This window comes from Vulpes lagopus, chromosome 7 (genome assembly GCF_018345385.1).
Source record: "Vulpes lagopus strain Blue_001 chromosome 7, ASM1834538v1, whole genome shotgun sequence".
Lineage (NCBI taxonomy): Eukaryota > Metazoa > Chordata > Mammalia > Carnivora > Canidae > Vulpes > Vulpes lagopus.
Genome location: NC_054830.1, coordinates 35,468,789 through 35,492,143, shown reverse-complemented (window position 1 = coordinate 35,492,143; position 23,355 = coordinate 35,468,789). Strand labels below are relative to the sequence as shown.

Genomic DNA, 23,355 nt, shown 5'->3' with positions numbered 1-23,355 from the left:
GAATGTTTTACTCTTATTTTCAGGCATAGAACATTCTTACTCACTGTGGGAGTGAAGTCAGAATATGTTGTGATTTCTGCTTTTGAGAGTCACTGTTTTTCATTCAGTCAACATTTTCTGTCTTTCAAGTACATGTTTCACATTGTCAGTTCTTGAAATTTCATGACACTTAGATATACATATTGCCAGGTTGGACACTGGGTCCTGCATACTTAAGTCAAAAGAGTGCATGTTTGGTTTCTTTAGACTGACGGACTTACCAACTTAGAAATAGTTGCACCCACACTCCCCTTGCCCCTGTTTGAGCCAGCAGGATCCAGGTCATCTTCATTACAGTTTCACTGTGTGCCATGCACGGGGCCGGGTGCTTTTAGGTGCACTACATGATCTTTGGATGTCTCCTAACAAAGCTGGCACCTAAGTTAAGGATTGCCTCTTTCTGGTAGAGAAGCTAAAGCTTAAGCACTTTACCAACTCATCTGAGAATGTTGCTCATGAATGGCTGAGCTGGATTCAGCCCGATGCTTCTGATTCCAAGGTTCATGCTCTTTCAATTAGAACATGAGACACTGAGCCCTTTTAAATGATACTTGGCTAATATTTTCCTTAGAAGCAATGCTGTAAACAGTGGTGAAAAAAGGGAAAACAAGAGACAGGAATGAAAAATACCAAAATGTTAATAGGGCCATCAGTGTCAATACTTCTATGATAATAGATATTGCTTAATTGATTTTTAAAAATAAGTGATCATAAAAAATAAAATCAGCATTCATGGTCTTATAGTTCTACTCCATTTTGAGCTAAGTAAACTCCTATTATTTTTGTTGTTGTTGTAATTTACTGATCACTTGTTGCTTAGTGTATATGCAAAAAAAGCAGGTCTGTAAGTCAGGTCATTATGCTATATACACCTTTAAGTTATACAGGGCTGCGGGTCTTTTTACTTTTTTAAAGATTTTATTTATTAGAGAGAGAGGGAGAGCCACAAGCAAGGGGGGGCAGAAGGAGAGAGAAGCAGACTCCCCACTGAGCAGAGAGCCCGATGAGGGACTCCATGCCAGGACCCTGGGATCATTACTTAAGCCAAAGGCAGATGCTTAAGTGACTGAGCCACCCAGGCTCCCCTGCATTCCCGATTTCTAAATAGCCAATTTTACAGTGAATTTTTGAACATACTCTGTTAATTGAGGACTACCTGAATACAGATCCTTTTGTGTATGGAAAAACTCTTATTTTTTTCTCCCAATTATTTTCAGCTTAAAGTCTATCACCCTGTAAATAGCTGGGGTAGAATAAAAATTGTTGAATCCTTTGCTCTTTGGGGTTAATTAATATAGTTTTTTTTTTTCCAATACTAGGCGTTAACATGTATCACCACTTCTGTGATTTTGTCAATCTTTATATTACGCAGCACGTTAATAATTCATTCAGCACAGATGTATACATCGTGATGTGGGACACCGTAAGTAAGAATGCGCTCTCTGCTTCAGCTTTTTCTTTGCCTGGCTCAGTAACTGTATGGCTCTGATGTGGTGAAATGGAATTTTCTATGACACCCGCATTGGAATATATACACATCTACATACCTGTGCAGATGGGTGTGAACATATATCTGCATGTACATGTCCACATACGTATAGGCAGGTACCTTTGCCTGTATATAACTTTGTTCTTTGAATTTTTAAAAAGATTTTTATTTATTTATTTGAGAGAGAGCGAGAGAGCACAAGTGGGGGGAGCAGCAGAAGGGGAAGGAGAAGCAAGCTCCCTGCTGAGCGGGGAGCCCCATGTGATGCGGAGCTTGATCCCAGGACCAGGGATGGTGACCTGAGCCAAAAGCAGATGTTTAACTGAACCACCTAGGCACCCCTGTTTTTTTGAATTTTAGAATGAAACAGTGGAAGATTACTTTTCCCCTTGGGGAAGGCAGAGGTCCAGTGACCTATGCTCAGTGTTCTTCTGAGACACACGTGTGAAGGCTTCATTTGCTTACCCTCTCTGACCACCCACCTGACCCCCATGGGGAGAGCTTGCCTACGTTTTACAGTGTGGCTTCCTGTAATTGCCATTCACCTTTGCTTGATTGTAGAGCTCCCCTTTGCTACTTGCTCGGTGACAATGCTGTGTGTATCAGCTCACTAACAAGGGCGAGTCTTAGGCATAAGCATAAAGACATGTATGTCCTGAATTATACCTGCTGTTTGCTTAGTTATTTTTAGCACAGACTGTTCTCTTTTTTTTTCTTTGCTGGCCTTTTCCCTGCTTCTTCCCATATCCTGCTCCACCTGCCAAGGTAACTCCTAAAGTTGCTCCAATTTCCTCAATTGTGAAATGGGATAATTCTGGTATCTAGATCAGTGTCTTCTTGAGGACAAACCGTAGAGTTTATAACCAATCATAGTGCTGGCACATAGCACATGTACTCTGCATGTTGACTGTGACAATGACAATGATAGGGAGAACAAGTGGTTTATGATGTACGTGGCAGGCTGCCTCAACTGTAAAGTTGGAACAGCCACTAGAGATCATCTAAAGTTCAGCTAGACATACCAACTCACAAGTTGCTTGGCCTATCGTTCTTGCAGGGGGACCACAGCTTGCTGGCAGGGCAGCTTCAGGCATTTCTTCCAGAGGCCTGAATTGCACAGCTCAGGTGTGAGGGGCTGGGAACCACCTGGGGCAAGTACCGGCATCTCATGCCCCACAGGGACCAATATCTCCTGCACACCAGCCAAACTGGCCGAGGCCCCAGGATTCCCATACCACACGGCCAGTTCCAAGAGTCATTGTACCTTTCCCCAGTCCAGATGCAACGTACCCATCAAGCCTCTTTTTAAATCACAAGTAGTGGGGCACCTCAGTGGTTCAGCTGGTTAAGCATCTGCTTTTGGCTCAGGTTGTGATTCCCGGGTCTTGGGATCGAGTCCCACATCGGGCTCCTTGCTCAGCTGGGAGCCTGCTTCTCCTTCTGCCTGCCATGCGTGCTCTCTCTGTGTCAGATAAATATATAAAATATTAAAATAAACAAATCGCAAGTAGTGTTTTACCTAAAAAGACAGTTGACATGTGTCGTCTTTATTTCCGGAGAACAGGAAATGAGAGCCAGTTATCTGAGGGTCACCTTCTTGTGCAGAAGGGGAAATGGCTTCATCAGTGTCTTTTTTTTTTTTTTTTCGCAGACAGGAGGCTCATAGTAGAGCTGCATAGAAAGGTTTTCTTTATCACAGCTCCATGGACCTAAAGTCCCATGAGAACTGGTTAATAATTCTTGGCCTGTTAATGTTCTCTTTTGATTTATATTTCCCTCTCATGGGCCAATGTGGCTACCAACATAGTTTCCATTCTTGAAAATGTTTTTGTGAGCAGAAGGCACGGCATTTCCTTTTTCCTCCTCTCTCTGTAGAAATGCTTCCAGGCTGCCATCACTAGCTATCAGAAGCACTGAATGATTAACTCGGAATGGTTGAGATAACTGTTGTTATCTCATTTAATGCTTACAGCGCTCTGTGGAGTAGGGTTTTTATTTGAGGAAGCTGAGGCTGAGCCACAGGCAGGTGTTCTGAGAGGACACCGTAAGGGCTCCAAGTCAGGCAGCCAGACCCCAGTCCTGTGCCCTGAAACCACCGTGCTCTGTCCCCTCCCTCTATTTCCCTGCAGATCAGATTAAGTTGATGGAAAGCTTTTTAGACACTTTTCCAGAAGCTTCCTTATCTCTTGTTGCATGTTTTGCCATGTCTTCCTCAAGCAGATTGAGTTAAACTGAGCCAACTTCTACAACCCTCCCCTTCTCTGCACCTGCTGGGAGGGCATAGATCACATGTCCAGCCACTGTGAAGTCCCAGGTTACTCAGTTAACTGGGTGCATGGTGTTAGGGCAGTCTAACCACGCTAGGCAGGCACAGACAGGCCAGATTTAGCCAAGCACAGTTGCCACCCTGCTATTACGTCCTTCCTTTGGTATTCTCTGTGCAGACCCTTCAAACCTGTGTACTTGGGCACAGAGGTCTTTACTAGATGCTCAGTCAGGTTCTTGGGACAAGTAAGTCTGCCAAGTAGCTTCAGAATTGAGGCCCACAGGACACTGTAGGTTGGATGAGGACAGCATTAAGGTGTCGTGTGGCTTCACTTTTTTCTCTTGCTGGTAAGGCCTTGGATGAAGTGACACTGCAGCCCCTACGAAGATAGTGATGCAAACCTCCCCCCGTGAATGCTGTAGCCTCCAAGCCAGGGTTGAGCAGCGTGCCTGGGAGAAGAACAAGCGGTGGCTGTGGTCACTGTCCACATCTTAGTGACATTTTACAAACAGTCCTCTCAAGGAAACATAGTGGGCCTTCCCTCTCATCCTCTCCAGTCTTAGCACTTTGGCCTCTCCTCAGGCACATGGCTTCCTTGGTGAGCTGGGCCACCAGCCCCCAGAGATGCACAGAGGGACAGTCCTGCAGATGCATTTCTGGCCACAGCAAGGTTGCTCTCACTCAGCAGAATGAATAAAAGGGAACTTACTGCAGGCTTTCCACATTTCCTTGTGCTGAGTAGTAGTATAGCTTCATTATTATTATTTTTAATTTTGCAAATAATACCTGTTTGTAATGGGTTCAAACAACACAGAAGTATGTAAAGTTAAGAGAAGTCTCCTGTCCCTAGAGAGGAGGAGGTTGGAAGGTGGACAGGATGGATGAAGGGAATCAAGAAGTACAGATATCCAATTATAAAATAAATAAGTCATGGGGATGTAATAAATAAATATAAATAAATAAATAAATAGATAGATAGATAGATAGATAGATAGATAGATAGATAGATAGAAAAAGGTCTCCTTACTTTCTTTTTCTTCCCCATTTCACTCAAAGGTAACTAACTACAGTTACCATGTATGAATCTTTTGCAAGACCTTAGCAAATATAAATACATCCTTATCCAAAGTTTATGTAAGGATTTATATAAGGATATAATACAATTTGTGTCAGGGAATGTTTCTATTAGATCCTTACAGAAAATATGCTCTCATATTTGTGAACTTAATATTATATCAGGGGCCATCTTTCTTTTTTTTTTTTTAATTAATTTTTATTGGTGTTCAATTTACCAACATACAGAAAAACACCCAGGGGCCACCTTTCCAAGTGGGTACATGTAGGGTTCTTATTTGTTTTCAGTGGTTACATGGTGTTCAATTTGGTGGATGTTACGGAGGTTCTGGTATTTGATATGTGCCAGGGTGTGTGTATGATCTCCAGGCCCTCACCCCAATCATACTTAGTTTCCATTTTTGTGCTATTTATGGAAATGCAGTGACATTCTTTCCACAGACATATGTCTTTATGCCCTCATCCCAGCATTTCTGTAGGATGCATTCCTGGAAGGAGAATTTCTGAATCATAGGTTAGATGCGTGTTTAAGTTGGAGACATACACAGGAGGAAGTTTTATGACATCTTTAAGAATATCCAAATATTCTTCAACATGAGACTAGAAAGAAGTCCCTCCTTCCCCTGTGGCAGATAATTTGAAGTTGAGGGATGTAGATAAGAAGCTTCCGGAGCTGGTGGTTACTGAATAATACATGATTTCCCTGGAAAGGGATCAGCCAGGATTGCTTTATTTTATTATTAACTTTTCCTTTCAAAGGTATCTTATTTTATCTGAGGTATTTTATCTCAAGAAACCATCTAGAATCACTTCTTTTAATTGCCCTTTATTTATTATTGAACCAGAATAGGGACATTTCATTTTTGATGGTGTTGAGAAGGCCTTTATTAGAATGGGATTGGAGAAACATCGAAGGAAAAAAGATTTTTTATCACTACATCTAACAGTTCTCAATAACTTTGAAATAACTCTAATATGTGTAACATAAAAATTTCAAAATTTGAAAAAAAGAATGCTATAATGATAAAAAGACATGAACATAATGTATAACCCACTATGGACCTTGAATGTCATCCCACAATACATAGTTCTTACTTATTTTGACTGAAGTTTTCAATCTAAGTTATACCATTTTTAAATAAATTGATCTCTTTCCTTTAGCTGATGGAGCACATAATTAATTTCTACTTTTCAAAAATGAAATGCATTCAGTAAATGTACTAGAAAGAACTACTTCCTGCTGTGAGGCAAATTGCCATACAGAGATTAAGAGCTTGGAGTCTGGAAGCAAACAGACTGAATTTAATCTGAATTCTGCAAACACACCAGCACTACCATTTATGCAAATTACCTAAATTTAGTTCTCAGTTTCCTCATCTGTAAAACTGGGGTAATGATATCACCTAACTCATTAAATTTGTGGGGTGTTAATGATTTTTAAGTGCTTGGGATATAGGAAATATGCAAGATACTATTATTATTATTATTATTATTATTATTATTAATTTTTAAAAGATTTTATTTATTTTTTCATGAGAGACACAGAGAAGCAGAGACATAGGCAGAGAGAAAAGCAGGCTCTCCATGGGGAGCCCGACGTGGAACTCGATCCCAGGACCCTGGGATCACATCCTGAGCCAAAGGCAGATGCTCAACACTGAGCCACCCAGGCGCTCCTAATTATTATTAATGTTAATGAGGAATTATCACATGTTATTCTTTAGTCAGTAGAGAGATCATTTCATAGGATAATGTTCCATATTTTAGTATTAGAACTTTCAAGGGATATTTTTACTTTGAGATTTCTTTTCAAAAGTATATTCCATTTACCCTGATAATTTTTGCTCACCAAGAATACCCAAGTGTGTACAGATGTTGGTGTCTGTATATGCTGTATGTCTGTGATTTGGTTGGAAGAGTCACAGGGGAAAAAACCCCACACTAACTGCTATTCGGAGATGTGAGTGTAGAAAGGGATGGGGTAGAAAACCAAAATGTTTTTAACACACTAAGATTATAATCGTGGTGATTATTTCTGATGGCATTACATCAAATTAGGTACTTGTTCAGGCCTAAGATGAAAATCTGTTTTTCTTCTATGAATTTTATGAGCTTGTTTAGGATCATTAAGTTTTTAATACTGTCAAGCTGGTTCAGATATTTTGTTGCACTTTTAACAAGCCACATTGTAGCCTTTTATTGCCCTTACCTATTTTGTTTCCACTTTCAGAGCTCCTATGGATATGGTGACCTGTTCTCTGACACATGGAAAGCATTTACTGATTATGATGTTATACATTTGAAAACTTACGATTCCAAAAGGGTACTGGAAACTTTCCTGAAATGTCTGTAAATAACAATCATTACAAATGACTCACTCATCAAATGAATATTTAATATGAGTTTCTGTTAGCTATTACCATTGATTTGTGACTCGGTAGTTTCTTTTTTTATAACTGAATCGTTCTTAATTATTAACCATGTAGCGTTAAAAAAACTTTTTTCCTTTAGATTTTCCAAAATTATGAATTTCACTTGAGTGAAATAGTTTACTCTTGAAAATATTTCAATGCGAAAAAGAGATTAATTAAAATTTATTCTCTGTAATTATAAGTACTATTTTGATGTGGTGGAAGTTGGGTCCTCTTACCTCATACAATACCTTCATTCTTAGGTATGTTTTAAAGAAGCTGTTTTTTCCTTACTCCCCCGGATGCGATACGGGTTGTTCTATAATACCCCTTTGGTAAGCATGTCTGTTGTTCATATTCATATTTGTACATTTATTTTTGATAGTTTTTTTAAAAGATTGATTTATTTTAGTCAGAAAAAGAAAGAGCACACAATTGGTGGGGAGGGGCAAAGGAAGAGGGAGAGAGAATCCTCAAGCAGACTCCCATTGAATGTGGAGCTGGATTCAGGGCTTGATCCTCGGACTGTGTCATCATGACTTCAACCAAAATCAAGAGTCCGCCAGTTAACTGACTGAGCCATCCAGGCATCCCTATTCTTGATAGGTTTTAAAAGAACGTGTATATATAACTTGAGAACATCTTAAATAGTAATGCACAATTATTCACTGTAATGTGAACTGTTGTTTTCATGTTAGATATCTGGCTGTCAAAACACTGGATTATTCAGAGCTTTTTCCCAGCATGTGCTACACAGACTGAACATCACACAGGAGGGACCCAAGGTAGGGAATCCCTTATGGGTTTTCTGATGCAGGCCTGACTTCTCACCCTCAATAAAAATCAGTGCCACCTTTTCAGAAAAAGAATCTGAAGACAGTGTTTTCTGGGTTAACAGTTTCTCACCTGAAGTGATCCGAATCAGATATCACCAACCTACGACAAATAAACTAAGGGACAGTGGAAATCTGTGCTATTTTTTTCCCTTTTCCCTTTCCCTGTCTTTCCTCACGTCTCCTTGTTCTCCCCTCAATCTCCTCCTCAACCCACAAACCCCAGCCAAAAATTCCACCCAGCCAACCAAACAAGTGTAGTAAACAGATTTTGTCTTCTGTGGCTAAAGTGGATGCATTTTCATTTCCTGAGAGAACTCTGGAGGAATTAGGCTCAAAACATAATAGTTCCCTTAATGTATCCTGATGGACTTTCATCCCTTGTGAGAATCACGTTTTAGGTTCTAGCATTCACTCATCTGTGCAGGCATATGCAGCATGATTTTGCCTTTTCCTTTTGACTACAGGACGGAAAAATCCGAGTCACCATACTTGCACGGAGCACAGAATACCGGAAAATCCTAAACCAAAATGAGGTTAGTTTTTGGTATGTGTTTTTAATATCATCATATTGAATTTAACTTCCTGTGACTGATGTATTTAATATTTTTATACATTGCATTAAATGCTTTGATTTGAAATTATTAGCTTTTAGAAAAGTTTGATGGCTATGCCCAGTTCATTTATTGGACTTCTACTGGGAGTCAGCAAACCACCAGTTGCCCAAACTAGCTTTACCTCACCATAAACATTCATCTCCCCCAACTCAGAGTGGAAACAGAGACAGAAGCTCTCTGAATTCTGCCTTTACTGCCATAGATTGCCAAACATTCTGCCTCTGGACAAACTAGCAGCAGAAATGCGAGAGTATTTCTATAGAGGGCTGGTGGATACAGTGATACGTGGTGATACAGTGGCCTCCAGAGGCTAAGTTGGAAGAGTCTCCATTTTTTTCCTGATTGTGTGTCTTAGGAACTATTCACCTGTCAGATTTTCAAATTCATTTTGATAGCATCAACTCACACATTATACTTAAATAAGATCACCGTGCAAGGCCCTTGCCTAAAACAGCATGGCTGGAAGATGTTCTCACAATAGTATGATTGACTGCACAGAAGTGTATTAAGCACCTGCTATGTCCTGGGCCATATTTTAGGCCCTGGAGCTACAGTAGGGAACAGGATAAGTAAGGTCCCTGTGCTCATAGAGCTTATGCTCTCAAGGTATGACAGACAAGAAATAAGTAAGCTAGTCCCTAGGTGAGGTGATATCAGGTAGTGGGCAGTGCTACAAAGGAAGTAGAACAACATTTGTTGGGGCAGGAGATGCAGGAGGGAGGGGGAAGCAGTCAGGTAAGGTGTTTAAAGAGGTACTGTTGGGCAGAGACCCAGTCAAGAGGAAGCCAGCCAATGAGACTGCCTCTGGGGGGGAAGAAAATGGCCTATGGTGTCTAGAGCCTCAGGTGCTTCAGGAACGGAGAGGTCACCAGTGTGAAGGTAGCACAGTGGGAGAGGTGAAGATGACCCCACAGGGGTCAGAGAAGTCAGGCAGGGTGTGAGGAGGTCTCATATCTTTTTAGCCTCATAGGCCTAGGTGAGAGGATGGGTGGGCTGGATTCCAGTGTGAGGGAAGCCACTGTGAAGTTTTCAGCAGGGTGTGGTAGGCAGAATCATGGGCCCCCAAAAGATGGCCACGTCCTAATCCCTAATCCTGGAACCTGTGACTAGGTTAGTTTACCAGGCAAAAGGATGATAAAGTTGCAGGTGAAATTCAGGTTGCCCATCAAGTGGCCTGAAAATGGACCGATTAACCTGGATTTCCCAGGAGGGCCCAATAGATTCACAAATTGGGCATAAGCTGTCTCCACCAGAGATCTTTTGCCTCTGCCTGGAAAGCTCTTTGCTTAGCTGGATTCATTTCACCGACTGGATTTCAGTTCAGCACCTCCTCGAAAGTGAAAGAGGAAGAGGAAGACATGAGGATAGAAGCAGGGCCAGAAAGATGCCACATTCCTGTTTTTGTGGATAGAGAAAGGGCCCCAAGTCAAGGAGTGCAATGGCTTCTAGAAGCTGGAAACTGATTCTCCCCTAGAGCCCCCAGAAGGAGCAAAAAGCACAGCCCTGCAGACAACTGTCTGTCTCACTGTTGGACTGTTGTCCTGTAGAACAGTGAAAGGGTCAGTTGCATTCTTGTAAGCTGTGGAATCTGTGGAAATTTGTCATAACAGCTAGTAGAAAATGAATGCATGGGCAGAGACATGAACTGGCTTACTTATTTGTAAACTACTTTGGCTGCAAGAGTAGGAACAGGGGATTCACTTAGAGCTGTCACTGTGGCCCCGGTAAGAGTTTAGATGAAGATGGTGACAGCAGAGGTAACAGTAAGTGGATTCAAGATCTGTCTCGGAGATCGTGTTTAGGAGACTTCCTGTGGAGATATGCAGGTATACGTGAGGTCAGGTCAGGAAAGGTATTGAGAATTAGAGGTGAACTCCCAGGCTTTTAGCTTGAGCAGGTCAGTGGAACTAAGATGGGAAGAGCTCAGTAGGAGGGGACTGGGTGCAGGTTTGGATGGGTAAAATGATTTACACAGATTAATTTGGATGCCTGACAGGCTGATCAAAATTATGTAATTAGTGTCTTGAGATCCATATGGATTATGGAGGACATGAACATATGGTGTAATGAGACATTGATTGGAAGCTGTGGGTGGAAGAAATGAGCAGTGTGTGTCTATGTTTTAAAGACCTGAAAATAAAAATGTATCAAGTGATACAGTGTTGAGGTAGATGGATGGGAAGCCTCATGGACAGGCATATCAATAGTATATATTGGTGGAGGTATCACAAATTGAATGCTAATTATGGGCTAAACGTATTGCTGTATGTTCCCCATGCATGTTATCCAGTGCTTCCAGCAAACCTATGAGGTGTGTATTTTATCATTACACTCTGTTTTAGACAAGAACACTGAGGTTTAGAGGTTTAAAAACTTGCTTAAAGTCACCCAGCTAGTAAGCAGAATAATGGGAGGTGAGCCAGGGTCGTCAGGGGCTGAGCCTACTTCTTAACCAGAGAGCTCCACTGCTCCAACACAAATAAATGTGAGAGGAGGCTGACCCACCTTAGTTCCCAGTCCATCAAGAAGGCCAAGGAGCAGCATCAAACCACTGGAAAGCAGTCCAGCAAAAAGGGGTAGTGCCAGTAGGTGATGCAGCCACTGATGTGTTCGCATCTGGTCACACAGATTGTGCAAACGATGTTGCCCACAGGTGAGATTTGGCAATTTGGATCTGAAATCTGAGCTAGAGAGCACCCATTGGCATCACTTGAAAAGGCAGCTACCAAGCAGAGAAGAAAGCACCTTCGACTGTACCTTGTTTCGTGAATAAATAATAAAACCCAGATGCTCTCATTAAAATGACATTTCCTGCAATCCTGCCCAACCTCAAGGTTGGATAGTCACATGAGAGGGCTGTGGCCACTTCCACAGTGTGACTAAAAATTGTAGAAAAGAGCCTGTTTGCTCGGGGACCCTCTGAAACAAGAGATTCTTTTTATGTGGGCCCATCTCATTACAAGGCCAGGGCTCATGCACTGGGATTAATTCACTCCTGGAAAACGGAATTCTAACCTATCCTTGCTCCTTCAACTCCTTGACATAAGCAGCATCTTCATGGGAGTTTGGGGGCTGTCTAGAGAGAGAAACTTCCATTCTATGACTGTGTATATGTCTGTAACAGGGGAGGGGATGGGATGGAAGTCCCTGCCTATTGCTTTTTATAAATGGGTGAGTTTAGGGCACTGACTAAAAACACAGGTTCTGGAGTCAGATGACCTAGATTTAATTTTGGCTTTGCCCTTTGCTAGCTACAAGATCCTGGGAAAGTTCCTTAACATCTCTAAGCCTCCATTGTATCATTAAAAATAAGCATATGAGGGGGTAGGGGTGGGGTACACCTGAGAGGCTCAGTCAGGTAAGCATCCGACTCTTAGTTTCGGCTCAGGTCATGATCTCAGATATTGAGATTGAGCCCCATGTAGGGCTCCCTGCTCTCAGCTCAGAGTCTGCTTGAGATTCTCTCTGCCCACCTCCCCCACCCCCACTCACATGCATGGCTCACTCTCTCTCTCTCTCAAATAAATTAATTAATTAAATGTAAAAAAAAAAAAAAAAGTAGACATATGGGGATCCCTGAGGCTGGCTCAGTTGGAGGAGCATATGACTTGATCTCTGGGTTGTGAGTTTGAGCCCCACATTGGCCATAGAGATAATTTCAGATTTTTAAATCTTAAAAAATAATAGGCGTAATAATAATAATATTGACTTGGTGGGAGACTCATGTGAGGATTAAGTGACAAACACCTAAAGCACTGGGCATTTCCCCCATAATTGAAGTGACACTTTGTTACCGTTGCAGTCCTATAGTGTACAAGCATGGGCAACAGGATAAAGGAGCAAAACTTTCTGAATAGCAGCGACCCACAGTGTTGGGTTAAGATGGTTAATTGTGATGGACATAGAGAACCATGGCTGTATTTCTGATACTAGGTTAATTGTGCTTTGTTGCTTTCTGATTGCTAAAAGAATAATTATTTTTCTGTGTAGAACTATTGAAAACATTTTTCTGCCAAGAATTTAGTGTTTTCAGAGGATAAAGTTGAGAGCACAAGTAGTTGTCTGAAGTGAGATAATGGATAGGGAGAGAACTCTTAACGTAAAGTCTGGAACAAGGTAGGTACCTAGCAAATTTATGTTAGAAACTTGAGGGAATAAGTAGTAAGTAGTGATAATAGCAGCTAACACCTAGTGGCCTCTGTGCTGAGCAGGAATTGTCTGCTTTCAGCCTGAGTGACAACCTGGTGTAGAGAGGGGGTGTTGGGGGGAATGAGTTTTAGGGAGGTTGTGTGACCGAGGATTGGAATCTGCATGTGAACTCAGTTAAAGATTAAGATGGTAGACCTAAATGATAAGCATGTTCTGAAAAATGTTTTGTATGAAAATAAGAAATTTTCAGACTCAAAGGAAAATAAAAGAGAAGGAAGGAAAAGAAATTCTGTGTGTTTTTTTTCCCCCTAGCTGGTAAATGCACTGAAAACGGTATCTACACTTGAGGTTCAGATTGTCGATTACAAATATAAGTAAGTAACATCCCACTCTTGGGCAGACACTGTCGTCTTTTGCTTGGATGAGTTAATAGGGGATCAATAGGGTTTTTTCAAATGGTTGCTGTTGACACTGATAGACCCGGGTGTGTGTTGGGCGGGGGGGGGGGTTGGGACGGACAAGCAGATGCATCAGTGAGGGAAGGGACCAGGTGGGGGCCCTGGCAGGTGACGACCCTGGGCACATAGGGGTGGTTGCTCTTCACCTGTGTGGGGTCTGGTATCTGGTATACCACCTCATTGTTCAAGAGAAGTGATAAATCCATATTTCTTTTTTTTTAATCTGCATTTTCATTAGAAATTTTTGAATTTTTAAAATTTGGCCTAAGGGGGGAAGGTGCCAGGGTGGTGTAGTCAGGAAAGCATCTGACTTGGCTTCAGCTCAGGTCATGATTTCAGGGTCCTAAGATCAAGCCTCACATTGGGCTCCACGCTCAGCACAGAGTCTGCTTGAGATTCTCTCTCCCCTCTTCCTCTGTCCCTTCCCCATGTCATACTCTCTTTCTCTCTCTCTCAATAATAAATAAATAAATCTTTTATTTAAAAAAAGGTGGCAACTAATCCTGAATTTTGAAAAAAAAGATAATCCTGGCCTCATTTGTCCTGCTAGTTTGCTGAGTTTCAACTCCTGACTTAAAATTAGTTACATGGGAATAATTTGAGGGTCATAGAGTAATATGAGGTTTCTAAAAATATTGCAAAGTGTTTGTATTTCTTTTCAAACTCTGACACAAGCAAAGGGCTTAAAAAGACTGAATATGCCTAACATTTCTTGTGTAGGTAAGCCCTGTTGATATTAAAACAATACTGTAAAATAATACCTGTTCCTGGTTGAAAAAGTCAAGCAGTTTAGGAAAAAACTCAAAAGGAAAGGAGACAACGTTTCTTTCCTCCACTTGCCCGCCCACAGTCATTGTCTTGTTCTCCAAATATAACACTATGAACAGTTTCTATGTCAAAAAAGAAAAAGTAAAAAAGAAAAATAAAAAAAAAGAAATAGTATACATATACACATATACTAGCATATGGGTATCTATTATAGACAGACTAGAATTTAACAGTAGGAGGGCCGTGTAGCTGGCTCAGTTGGCAGAGCATGTGACTCTAGATCTCAGGGTTGTGAGTTCAAGCCCCACACTGGGTATGGAGCCTACTTCAAAAAAAAAAAAGAACTTAACTGTAAGCAGGGGAGTTCGCACCTTACTCATCATGCATCCACTCATTTATCCAATAAGTCTTTATCGTGTACCTGCCATGAGCTGGTCACAGGCTTTGAAGTAGGAATTAGTTACGGAGGGCGGCATGGCTCTGGTCTTGAGGACCAGAGAGACCGAATACAAATAAACAGCAATCATGAGAACGGTTACCATTTGTTGAGACTTACTGGTATGCTTTATCTCATCTCCCTCTCCCTCCAGTTTTATAAGGGTGGCAAAACTATTCCTGTCTTACTAATTACACTGTGCAGTGGTGGCTACCATCATCGCCACAGGAAGACATGGAGGAAGAAGCAGGCCCGATGTCAGGCTGACAGATCTGGGGATGGGGTGCACCTCAAAGGCTCTGGCGTTGACTGGTTTTTGAGGATATGTAGGATTCCCCAGATGAAGGAGGAATGACAATAAATTCAGACGTTGCCAATCTGAGGGATAGAGTAGATGGAGCCTTCCCTCCTTATCCTCAGACGTTGTCCCCAGGTGGTGACTCCAGGGTTATATCTATCTGGGCACGTACCCATCCTTCCCCTGGCATCGGTTGGCATTCCTGGAGAAACCAGGGCATGCGTACCTCGTGTAAGACGTCCGTAATACTGCCCCCTGTCTTCCTTTCCCTATGTGGGGTGTGGGGTTTCCATTGTACTTCAAGAGGAAGCTCTTAAAGAGGGGGAACTGAGGGGTGCCTGGGTGGCTCAGTCGGTTAGGCGTCCGATTCTTAATTTCAGCTCAGGTCACGATCTCAGGCCATGAGATTGAGCCCAGCGTTGGGCCTTGTGCTCAGCATGGGGTCTGCTTTTCTGTCCCCCTCTGCTCTTTCTCCTGTTTGTTTGCTCTCTCTGTCTCTTTCAAAAAATAAAGTCTCTTTAAAAAAAATAGGGGAGAAGCTGGGAATTCACATTCTTTTCTTAAATCCAAAATAATCTTGGTCATTTTTTTTTTCCTTTGGGTAAACAGGACTGGGAGATCTAATTCCATTCAATGTATTCAGAGGGTTATACTTACTCCGGCGTTTCTTGTCAGCCATTTCAGTGGACTTTTTTGGCATTGATTTTCTGTTCAGAGTTTGCATGTCTTTTAGGGTCTTGTATTTAGATGGTACTTTTACAATCTTAATGTGCATAAAATTGTGGATTAGTCTGTTGCAAAGGCAGGACAATGCCCTGGTGGTGTCTGAGCTAATTTTAGGTATACCCAGATGGCATTGAATAAACTCCAGTCACACAGGGAGAATTTATTTTATTTTTAAAAATCCTTTTATTATCTTAAAGAACTAGGCTTCAGCTTGATGCCCCTATATCATAACATCTCTCTAGTGCCTGCTCATTTCCCTTTTTTTCATAAAGAAAAAGAGCAGGCCTCAGGTTCAGAGCTTTGCCTTGCTGTGGATCTTCTTAGATTTGATTCTTTTTCCTTTGATTATATTTGTTTTTACAATTTTGTTTGTCCTGTATTGCTGGCTTTTCATTTAAGACAGCTCTAAAAGTTTCCTTTTAAAATAAATGCATTTAGGGGTACCTGGCAGGGTAGAGCTTGCAACTGTTGATGTCAACTGTTGAACTCACGTTCAAACCCCACATTGTATGGAGATGACTTAAAAATAAAATCTTAAAAAAATGAAATACCTGCATTTAAGTTTATTTTTTTGATTTTTATTTATTTATGATAGTCACACACACACACACACAGAGAGAGAGAGAGACAGAGAGACAGAGACACAGGCAGAGGGAGAAGCAGGCTCCATGCACCGGGAGCCCGATGTGGGATTCGATCCCCGGTCTCCAGGATCGCGCCCTGGGCCAAAGGCAGGCGCCAAACTGCTGCACCACCCAGGGATCCCTGCATTTAAGTTTAAAACAAAGTGAGCTAACTCAGAAATAATGTTAAGTTATTGAATAATTATTAATTACTGGAACAGGCTTTAAATTGGCAAAAAGTCATAGTGGAATATGATTTAAATTGGGAACGGCACTTGTATAAATATTGTTGACTATGAGTCATGAGCTAAGTCATCTTAACAGTTTCTCTCTTCTCCCCATCTGTCTTTTGTTGTTCTATATGCTCACAGGGAACTTGGGTTTTTAGATCAGCTGAGGATCACTCACAACACGGACATATTTATTGGAATGCATGGAGCTGGTCTTACCCACTTACTTTTTCTTCCAGACTGGGCTGCCGTATTTGAACTGTAAGTGTTTGGAGACAGTGTTAAGGTGGCGAATGATGCTTTTAATGCCTGCCAAGACTGTCATTCAGAGCTTCAAAAGGCGTAATATTTAATCACTACAGGAAAGTCACATCATATAAGCTTCTAGAAAGGAAACAGCAAGCAAATACCCCTTTCCCCCCATCTCAGTATGATGTGGGAGATGTGAGTCTGTGACTTCCGTCCTCAGAGCTCGTTCTTGTTTGCCTCTCAGACGGTGACTGTCTCTCTGCCCTCTGTGTCATTATTATGGTAAAAGGGAGCCTGTATGTTGCCGACCTGTGTTCATGGCAGCAGTGTTCACAATAGCCAATGTGGAAGCCACCCAAATGTCCATCAGCAGATGAACGGATAAGCAAAATATGGAATGTGGGTATATGGACATGCCTCTGCATTGTTCAGCCTAAAAAAGGAAGGGAATCCTGTCACATGCTACAACATGGATGAACCCTGAGGACATTATGTTAAGTGAAATAAGCCACTGACAAAATGACATAACACTGTGTGATTTTGCATGTGTGAGGTGCCCAGAGTCATCCGGTTCCTAGAGATAGTGTGTAGAGTGGTGGTTGCCAGGGGCCCTTGGTGTGGGGATGAAAATGAAGAAGAAGAGTTCATGTTGTGTGGAACAGAATTACAGTTGTGAAGGAGGGGAATTTCTGGAGATTGGCTGCACCATGTGAATACACATAACGCTACTGAACTGTGCACTTAAAAATGAACAAGATGGTAAATTTGATGTGTTTTCTACCACATTAAAAAATGAGAATTCGGGGCACCTAGGTGACTCAGTTGGTTAAGCGTTTACCTTCATCTCAGGTCATCATCCCAGAGTCCTGGGATCAAGTCCCACATCGGGCTCCCTGCTCAGCAGGGAGTCTGCTTCTCCCTCTGCCTCTCCCCTGACCCCATGCATATGTCTGCTCTTTCTCTCAAGTAAATAAATAAAATCTTAAAAAAAAAAAAAGTTCAAGAACCCGTATGTGTCTCAGAAAGAGCTCTAAAACATAAGCTGGCCACTTTGCCTTAAGCTCACTAATTTCATCCACAGCTAAACTGAGGCTTCAAGGTGAACACGATCTTTCTGGCATGCTCCATGAACTGGGTGGGTGGTGGAGACATGGCCTCCTCCCCCTTGGCTACTTCTGCACTGGACACTAAGCCTCATCTTTAGTTCTGGATGTGCCAACAGCAGTTACTGTTACCTCATTTCTCTCTTTGTGTCTAAACACCTAGATTTTATGGTATCATTTTTATTTTATTTTTTCAAAGATTTTATTTATTCATGAGAGACACACAGAAAGAGGCAGAGACATAAGCAGAGGGAGAAGCAGGCTCCCTGTGGGAAGCCTGATGCAGAACCTGATCCCAGGACCCAGGGATCATGCCCTGAGCCGAAGTAGATGCTCAACCACTGAGCCACCCAGGTGTCCCTCTGGTATCATTTTAAAAACAACTTCACTAGGTATATAAATGGGAAATGATTTAGAGAAAAAGTTGTGAACTTCCAACATTCTGTGAAAATATTTGAAATACACATATGTTCGAGAAATGGCCAAATAGTTATGGATTCTATCTCAGTGCATCATTTCTCCCAGAGGGAGGCAAAGGAAGGAAGGGAGAGAGGGAAGAAGGAAAGAGGTATATTGATAACCCTTAGGCCTTAGAGCTCAGCGGAGCTGGGTTCAACTATTTGTACTTCCCTAGCTTTGTGCCCTTGGATGTGGTGCCTCCCCCTCTACACACAAGTCTGTGTCCATGTGTGTAGACTGGGTATTAGGAGATAATACCAAGTTCACAGGCGGTCAGCCCTATTGATAAACTTCATTTCCCTCCATTCCTTGATCCCATTTAGTTTTTTGAAGTTAAGGTAGCTTAGTTACGAGGAGCTTTAAAAAATAATCTCCATCTATCTCGTGTAGTAGTTACACAACCTTTCACAGGAACACACTTGAGAGGTGCGTTATCTCCCAGAGAAGTGTTGATTTGGCCAAACCCCTGGCCACAAATCTCATGTGTGGGTGACCTTGCATCCTTAGGTACAACTGTGAAGATGAGCGCTGTTACTTGGACCTGGCCAGGCTGAGAGGCGTCCACTACATCACTTGGCGAAGACAGAACAAAGTCTTTCCTCAGGATAAGGTAAAGTTCAATGACTAAACTCACCTTGTTTTGCTTTTTTTGTTTTCCTTTTCACCTCATTTTGCCTTTTAATTGGTTTAAAGTATTTAATTAGTGTGAAAAAGTACCACTAAACTTCGTTCCAAAGATAAACTGTTCTTCTCTGGAACGATGAGTTGTATTTTATATTTGCAACTTGAGGTAAAAGGGAAATTCAACACTCCATATCTTTATGTTGAGAAGACAACTTTGGGAAATTTGGGCCTAGGAAGATCTATTAAATTATATATAGGAGGGATCAGCAAACTATAGACCAGTAGGCCAAATCTGGCCCACCACTGTTTTTATGAATAAAGTTTTATTGGGACACTTGCCTTTGCCAAAGTAAAATAATTTTATTTTACTGAAACCCCTGAAAACCATGGCCTCAGTGACTTACATATTTATGTTTTGGTTTGTTTTCTCAGGGCCACCACCCAACTTTGGGGGAACATCCGAAATTTACCAACTACTCTTTCGATGTAGAAGAATTCATGTACCTCGTCCTTCAGGCTGCAGACCACGTATTACAACACCCAAAGTGGCCATTTAAGAAAAAACGTGATGAGCTATAAATGTGCTGAATCTGTTTGCAAAAGTCTATTTGTTTAAACATTCCACCACCCAGACTCCCAGTTAAATCAGTAAAACACCTTGTTATTTCCTAGCCCCAAATTACCTTTTCTATGCCAAAACATGCCTTCAGGATAGTACTGAAGTGTTTTAGAGTCTTTAACTGTTTCCTGTGATTTTTGTGTCATAACTATTTATCAAGATACTATTTTTGCACTGAAAACTACTACTCTTTATAGTTCAAAAATAAGGCATAGGCTCACTTAGTACATTTGAGCTTCTTAGATATACCAAAATTTTCACCTTTCTTGGCTTTAGAATTTGTAAATGTTTTTGTACGATACCATGGGATTATAATTCTAGAGGCTTCCAACTTGTTTGTGTTATATTTGAGTAAATTCACAGAAGCTTTTTTATTTGCCAAAATCTGTTCATAACAGTGTATGTGGTAGGAAAGGAAAATATATAACACATACACGCACACAGTGTTATGATTCTCAGTACCAAGCTATAGGTAGCCTACTCCATGTTAGAGATCAAACAATATTATAAACATCTGTTTTACCCTCTCAGAGTCCAAACTAACTTCCACAGAATTCTCTGCTGTATCTGCTTAGTGAACTCCAGGTTATATGCACCAAGAATCTGTATAAACCATGCTGCTGCATTAATTTATACTAACGTATTTCATATGCAAATAGTGTTTTCCAAAAATGTAGCAACTACATATGATAAAAACAAATCAGAACATCCGTTAGGACTTCTTTGGATACCTTCTAGCTGGTTTCCACTCATTCCATCTTTGTCCTGGAGAGCATTTATGTTGAATTGATGTACCAAAGGGTCGTTTCCAGTGTGCATGGATCTGTGACTGCATACAGATGTGTATATGCATCTACCTCTTTTAGCATGGAAGTATTCCCCTTTGAGTTTGCAGACTTCAAGTTAGCTACATGAAGAGAGTTTTCCCTTGTCAAAAATAAAGACCGGAAAAAAAAAAAAAAGTAAAGACACCTGTGAATTATCCATTTCAAAATGAAAAAGAAGCCATGAGAAAGTGCCATTGATTACAAAGGATATCTGAAATGCAGACTGACTCTTTAGGATTAATTTCTCACTGTTTATGAACTTTCAATGCAGGGGTCAGAAACCATGGATTTCATTTGCTGCAAAATGTGGAGTTTACATTTTATTAACACTTGAGAAATCTAATTTAGAGATGAATGACTTCTGTTTTTTCAAGTACAGGATTAGCAGAGCTGAGAATTTGAAAAAGAAAAAAACCATTTTAGCATTGCAAGAGAAAGAGAGAGGGAGTGTGTGCAACAGAGAAGGAACTTGAGAAACCCGATCGATTTGTTTTTTGGACCTTTACAGAACAAGTTCACTGACTCCTGCTTTAAAGGATTATGAACAGTCCTCAGAGTTTAGGAATATTTATTAAAATCTCTGTAAAGAAAGTAGTGAATCACTGTAGTAATAGCTTTGATTTGGGTGTTAAAATTGCGTAAAAAGAATTACAACATATGAATTTTTAAATGACTGGTATGGCTGCTCTTTGTACAAAGTAGTGAGTAACCACTGGGAAACGATTTCACTTGAAAGGCATTGCAAAGGCAGCACTGCACTTTTCGTCAGAGAGGTATAAACATCCCAGGAAAGTATCTGAAAAAACTATTAATGTCTATATTCTTACCTCATCTTAAGAAGTATGTAGAAATGCAATTCTGTAGACAGGAAGAATTTCAGAAATTGAGGACAATTTCATAATACACCTGTTCTACTTAAATATTTTGCATTTACAGAAAGAATGCTTTTTATATAAATGAGTACATTTGACACTTTGGAATTAACTTTTATCAGACTTTTTATATGGGAGGAAAAGATCTTTAAATGGTTATAAAATTAAATGTAATGAGTTTTTTTTTATTAAGTCTTGAGATGCATTTCATTGTTTGTACATTTTGGGTATGGCTTTGGAATAAATCTTTTTATATTTTATTTGAATACCAGAACAATTTTTAAGGTGTGTGTGTGTGTGTGTGTGTGTGTGTGTGTGTGTGTGTGTGTGTCTGATGGTTACATACTTTTTGGCAATCTGGTAGCTTTATTTTATTTTATTGTTAAGATTTTTCTCAACATGAGAGACAGACAAAGAGGCAGAGACATAGGCAGAGGAAGAAGCAGGCTCCCTGTTGGGGGCCTGATGTAGGACTTGATCCCAGGACCTCAGAATCATAGCCTTAGCCGAAGGCAGATGCTCAACCACTGAGCCACCCAGATGCCCCTTATAGATGATAAAAATGGAGTAGCTCACTGGTGAATTTATTTTCAGCAAAAATTATGCCTTGCATTTATTTAGCAGCTTATTATATGGTGCTTTCACATGTAATAGTGTATAATTTTTATAAATGACATAAAAATTATTCTCCTTTTTCATATAAAAAAATCAGATGCTGTTTAAGGGACTTCCTTAAAGGTCACAGTCCTTCTGGTTCCACATCCATAGTCTTCCATTGTGTTACTCACTTGTTCCATAAATATCGAGTAACTACTGTGTACCAGCTACTGTTGCAGGTTCTGGGAATACAGCAGTGAAAAGAACAGAAAAATGTTCTTGCCCTCATGGAGCTTGCTTTCTGGAGGAAGAGACAGACACAAAACAATAGAAAAAAGTAAAATATACTATGTTCCAGGTGCTGGTACATGCTATAGAGACAACGAAAGCAGGAGCAAGGGATGTGGATTCCTGGGGTGAGGTGGAGTCAAGTGCACCTAAGCAGAGGTTGAAGGAATTCCTCCATGATGTAACATTTGAGTTAAGTTCTGGAGTAGGCAACCGAGAAACAGTGGCAGATAATTGGGCAAAGAACATTCCGAGAAAATAAAACAGTACATGCAAGGCCCTGAGGCAGGAGCATGCCTAACATATTTGAGGAAAAGCAAGGAATTTTTGAACTTTATAGTTTATATAAAGTTCAGTTTATTTTGAACTTTATAGTTTTAATTTTGAACTTTATAGTTCAGTACAGCTGGAGTGATCCAGGGATGGAGGAGTAGGAGATGACAGGATCTGGGAGGGGTGCGGGTGGCAAGACTCTGGCCTTTTGGTTCTGATAAAATGGGAATTGTTGAATTGCAGGAAGGAGTAATGATCTGACATTAAACAGGGGAACTCTAGCTATTGAACGGACCACAGAGGGATCCCTGAGGTGTTCTCTGGGAAACAGACTCTGGGATGGAGAGGTGTATACAGGGTACTTCGTATTGTCGAAGGCTATGTGGACCTTATGTGATCTTTTATTTGTTGGTCCCCACTCAAGCTTTAAAAAATGTAAAAACCATTCTTTAGATGTTTAAACAGAGAGCAAAGAGGTTAAGCAACTTACTCAGAGCTACGCGGCTAGGAAGTAACAGATTGGGTATAGGACTTTCTCTGTGAAGTTTATTTTTAAAAAAGATTTTGTTTATTCATGAGAGACACAGAGAGAGGCAGAGACACAGCAGAGGGAGAAGCAGGCTCCCTGCCAGGAGCCCAACATGGGACTCCATCCTGGGACCCCAGGATCAGGCCCTGGGCTGAAGGCGGCGCTGAATTGCTGAGCCACCAGGGCTGCCCCTATGAAGGAATTTAAACAAGAAAGTTTGCAGGTAATGAAGGAAGGAAGACAGGGAGGGAGGAAGGGAAGGAGAAGGGAGGAAAAAGAAGAGAAAAAGGTTAGTTGGGAAATAGAGAAAAGAGAAAACACTCCTGAAGTTAGGCCCCTTCTTGTGGTTACAATATAGTTTTCTTCAAAACATAGTCCATGGAGAGAGAATTTGGAAAATACGTGCTTTTTCGAAACTAGGAGCATTTAAGCAAATCAACTCAGGTATGGTTGCCTTAGGTTTCAAATAACCTATTCCCAACCAGGGACCGTTGCCAG

At 41.0% G+C, this 23,355-nt stretch overlaps 1 protein-coding gene across 5 annotated transcripts in view; it reads left to right on the top strand.

Annotated features, from left to right (window-relative positions):
- Positions 1 to 19,523, top strand: part of EOGT (EGF domain specific O-linked N-acetylglucosamine transferase) — a 34,530-nt gene extending 15,007 nt beyond the window's left edge. For all 5 annotated transcript variants that reach the window (XM_041761518.1, XM_041761517.1, XM_041761515.1 and 2 more), the window contains 9 exons: positions 1,359 to 1,462; positions 7,099 to 7,191; positions 7,543 to 7,614; positions 7,978 to 8,064; positions 8,580 to 8,648; positions 13,191 to 13,252; positions 16,559 to 16,678; positions 18,736 to 18,838; positions 19,285 to 19,523. In XM_041761518.1, coding sequence (XP_041617452.1) covers positions 1,359 to 1,462; positions 7,099 to 7,191; positions 7,543 to 7,614; positions 7,978 to 8,064; positions 8,580 to 8,648; positions 13,191 to 13,252; positions 16,559 to 16,678; positions 18,736 to 18,838; positions 19,285 to 19,431 — 857 coding nt within the window. In that variant the 3' untranslated portion in view covers positions 19,432 to 19,523. The remainder of the gene's footprint in view (positions 1 to 1,358; positions 1,463 to 7,098; positions 7,192 to 7,542; positions 7,615 to 7,977; positions 8,065 to 8,579; positions 8,649 to 13,190; positions 13,253 to 16,558; positions 16,679 to 18,735; positions 18,839 to 19,284) is intronic.
- The last annotated feature ends 3,832 nt before the right edge of the window (positions 19,524 to 23,355 follow it).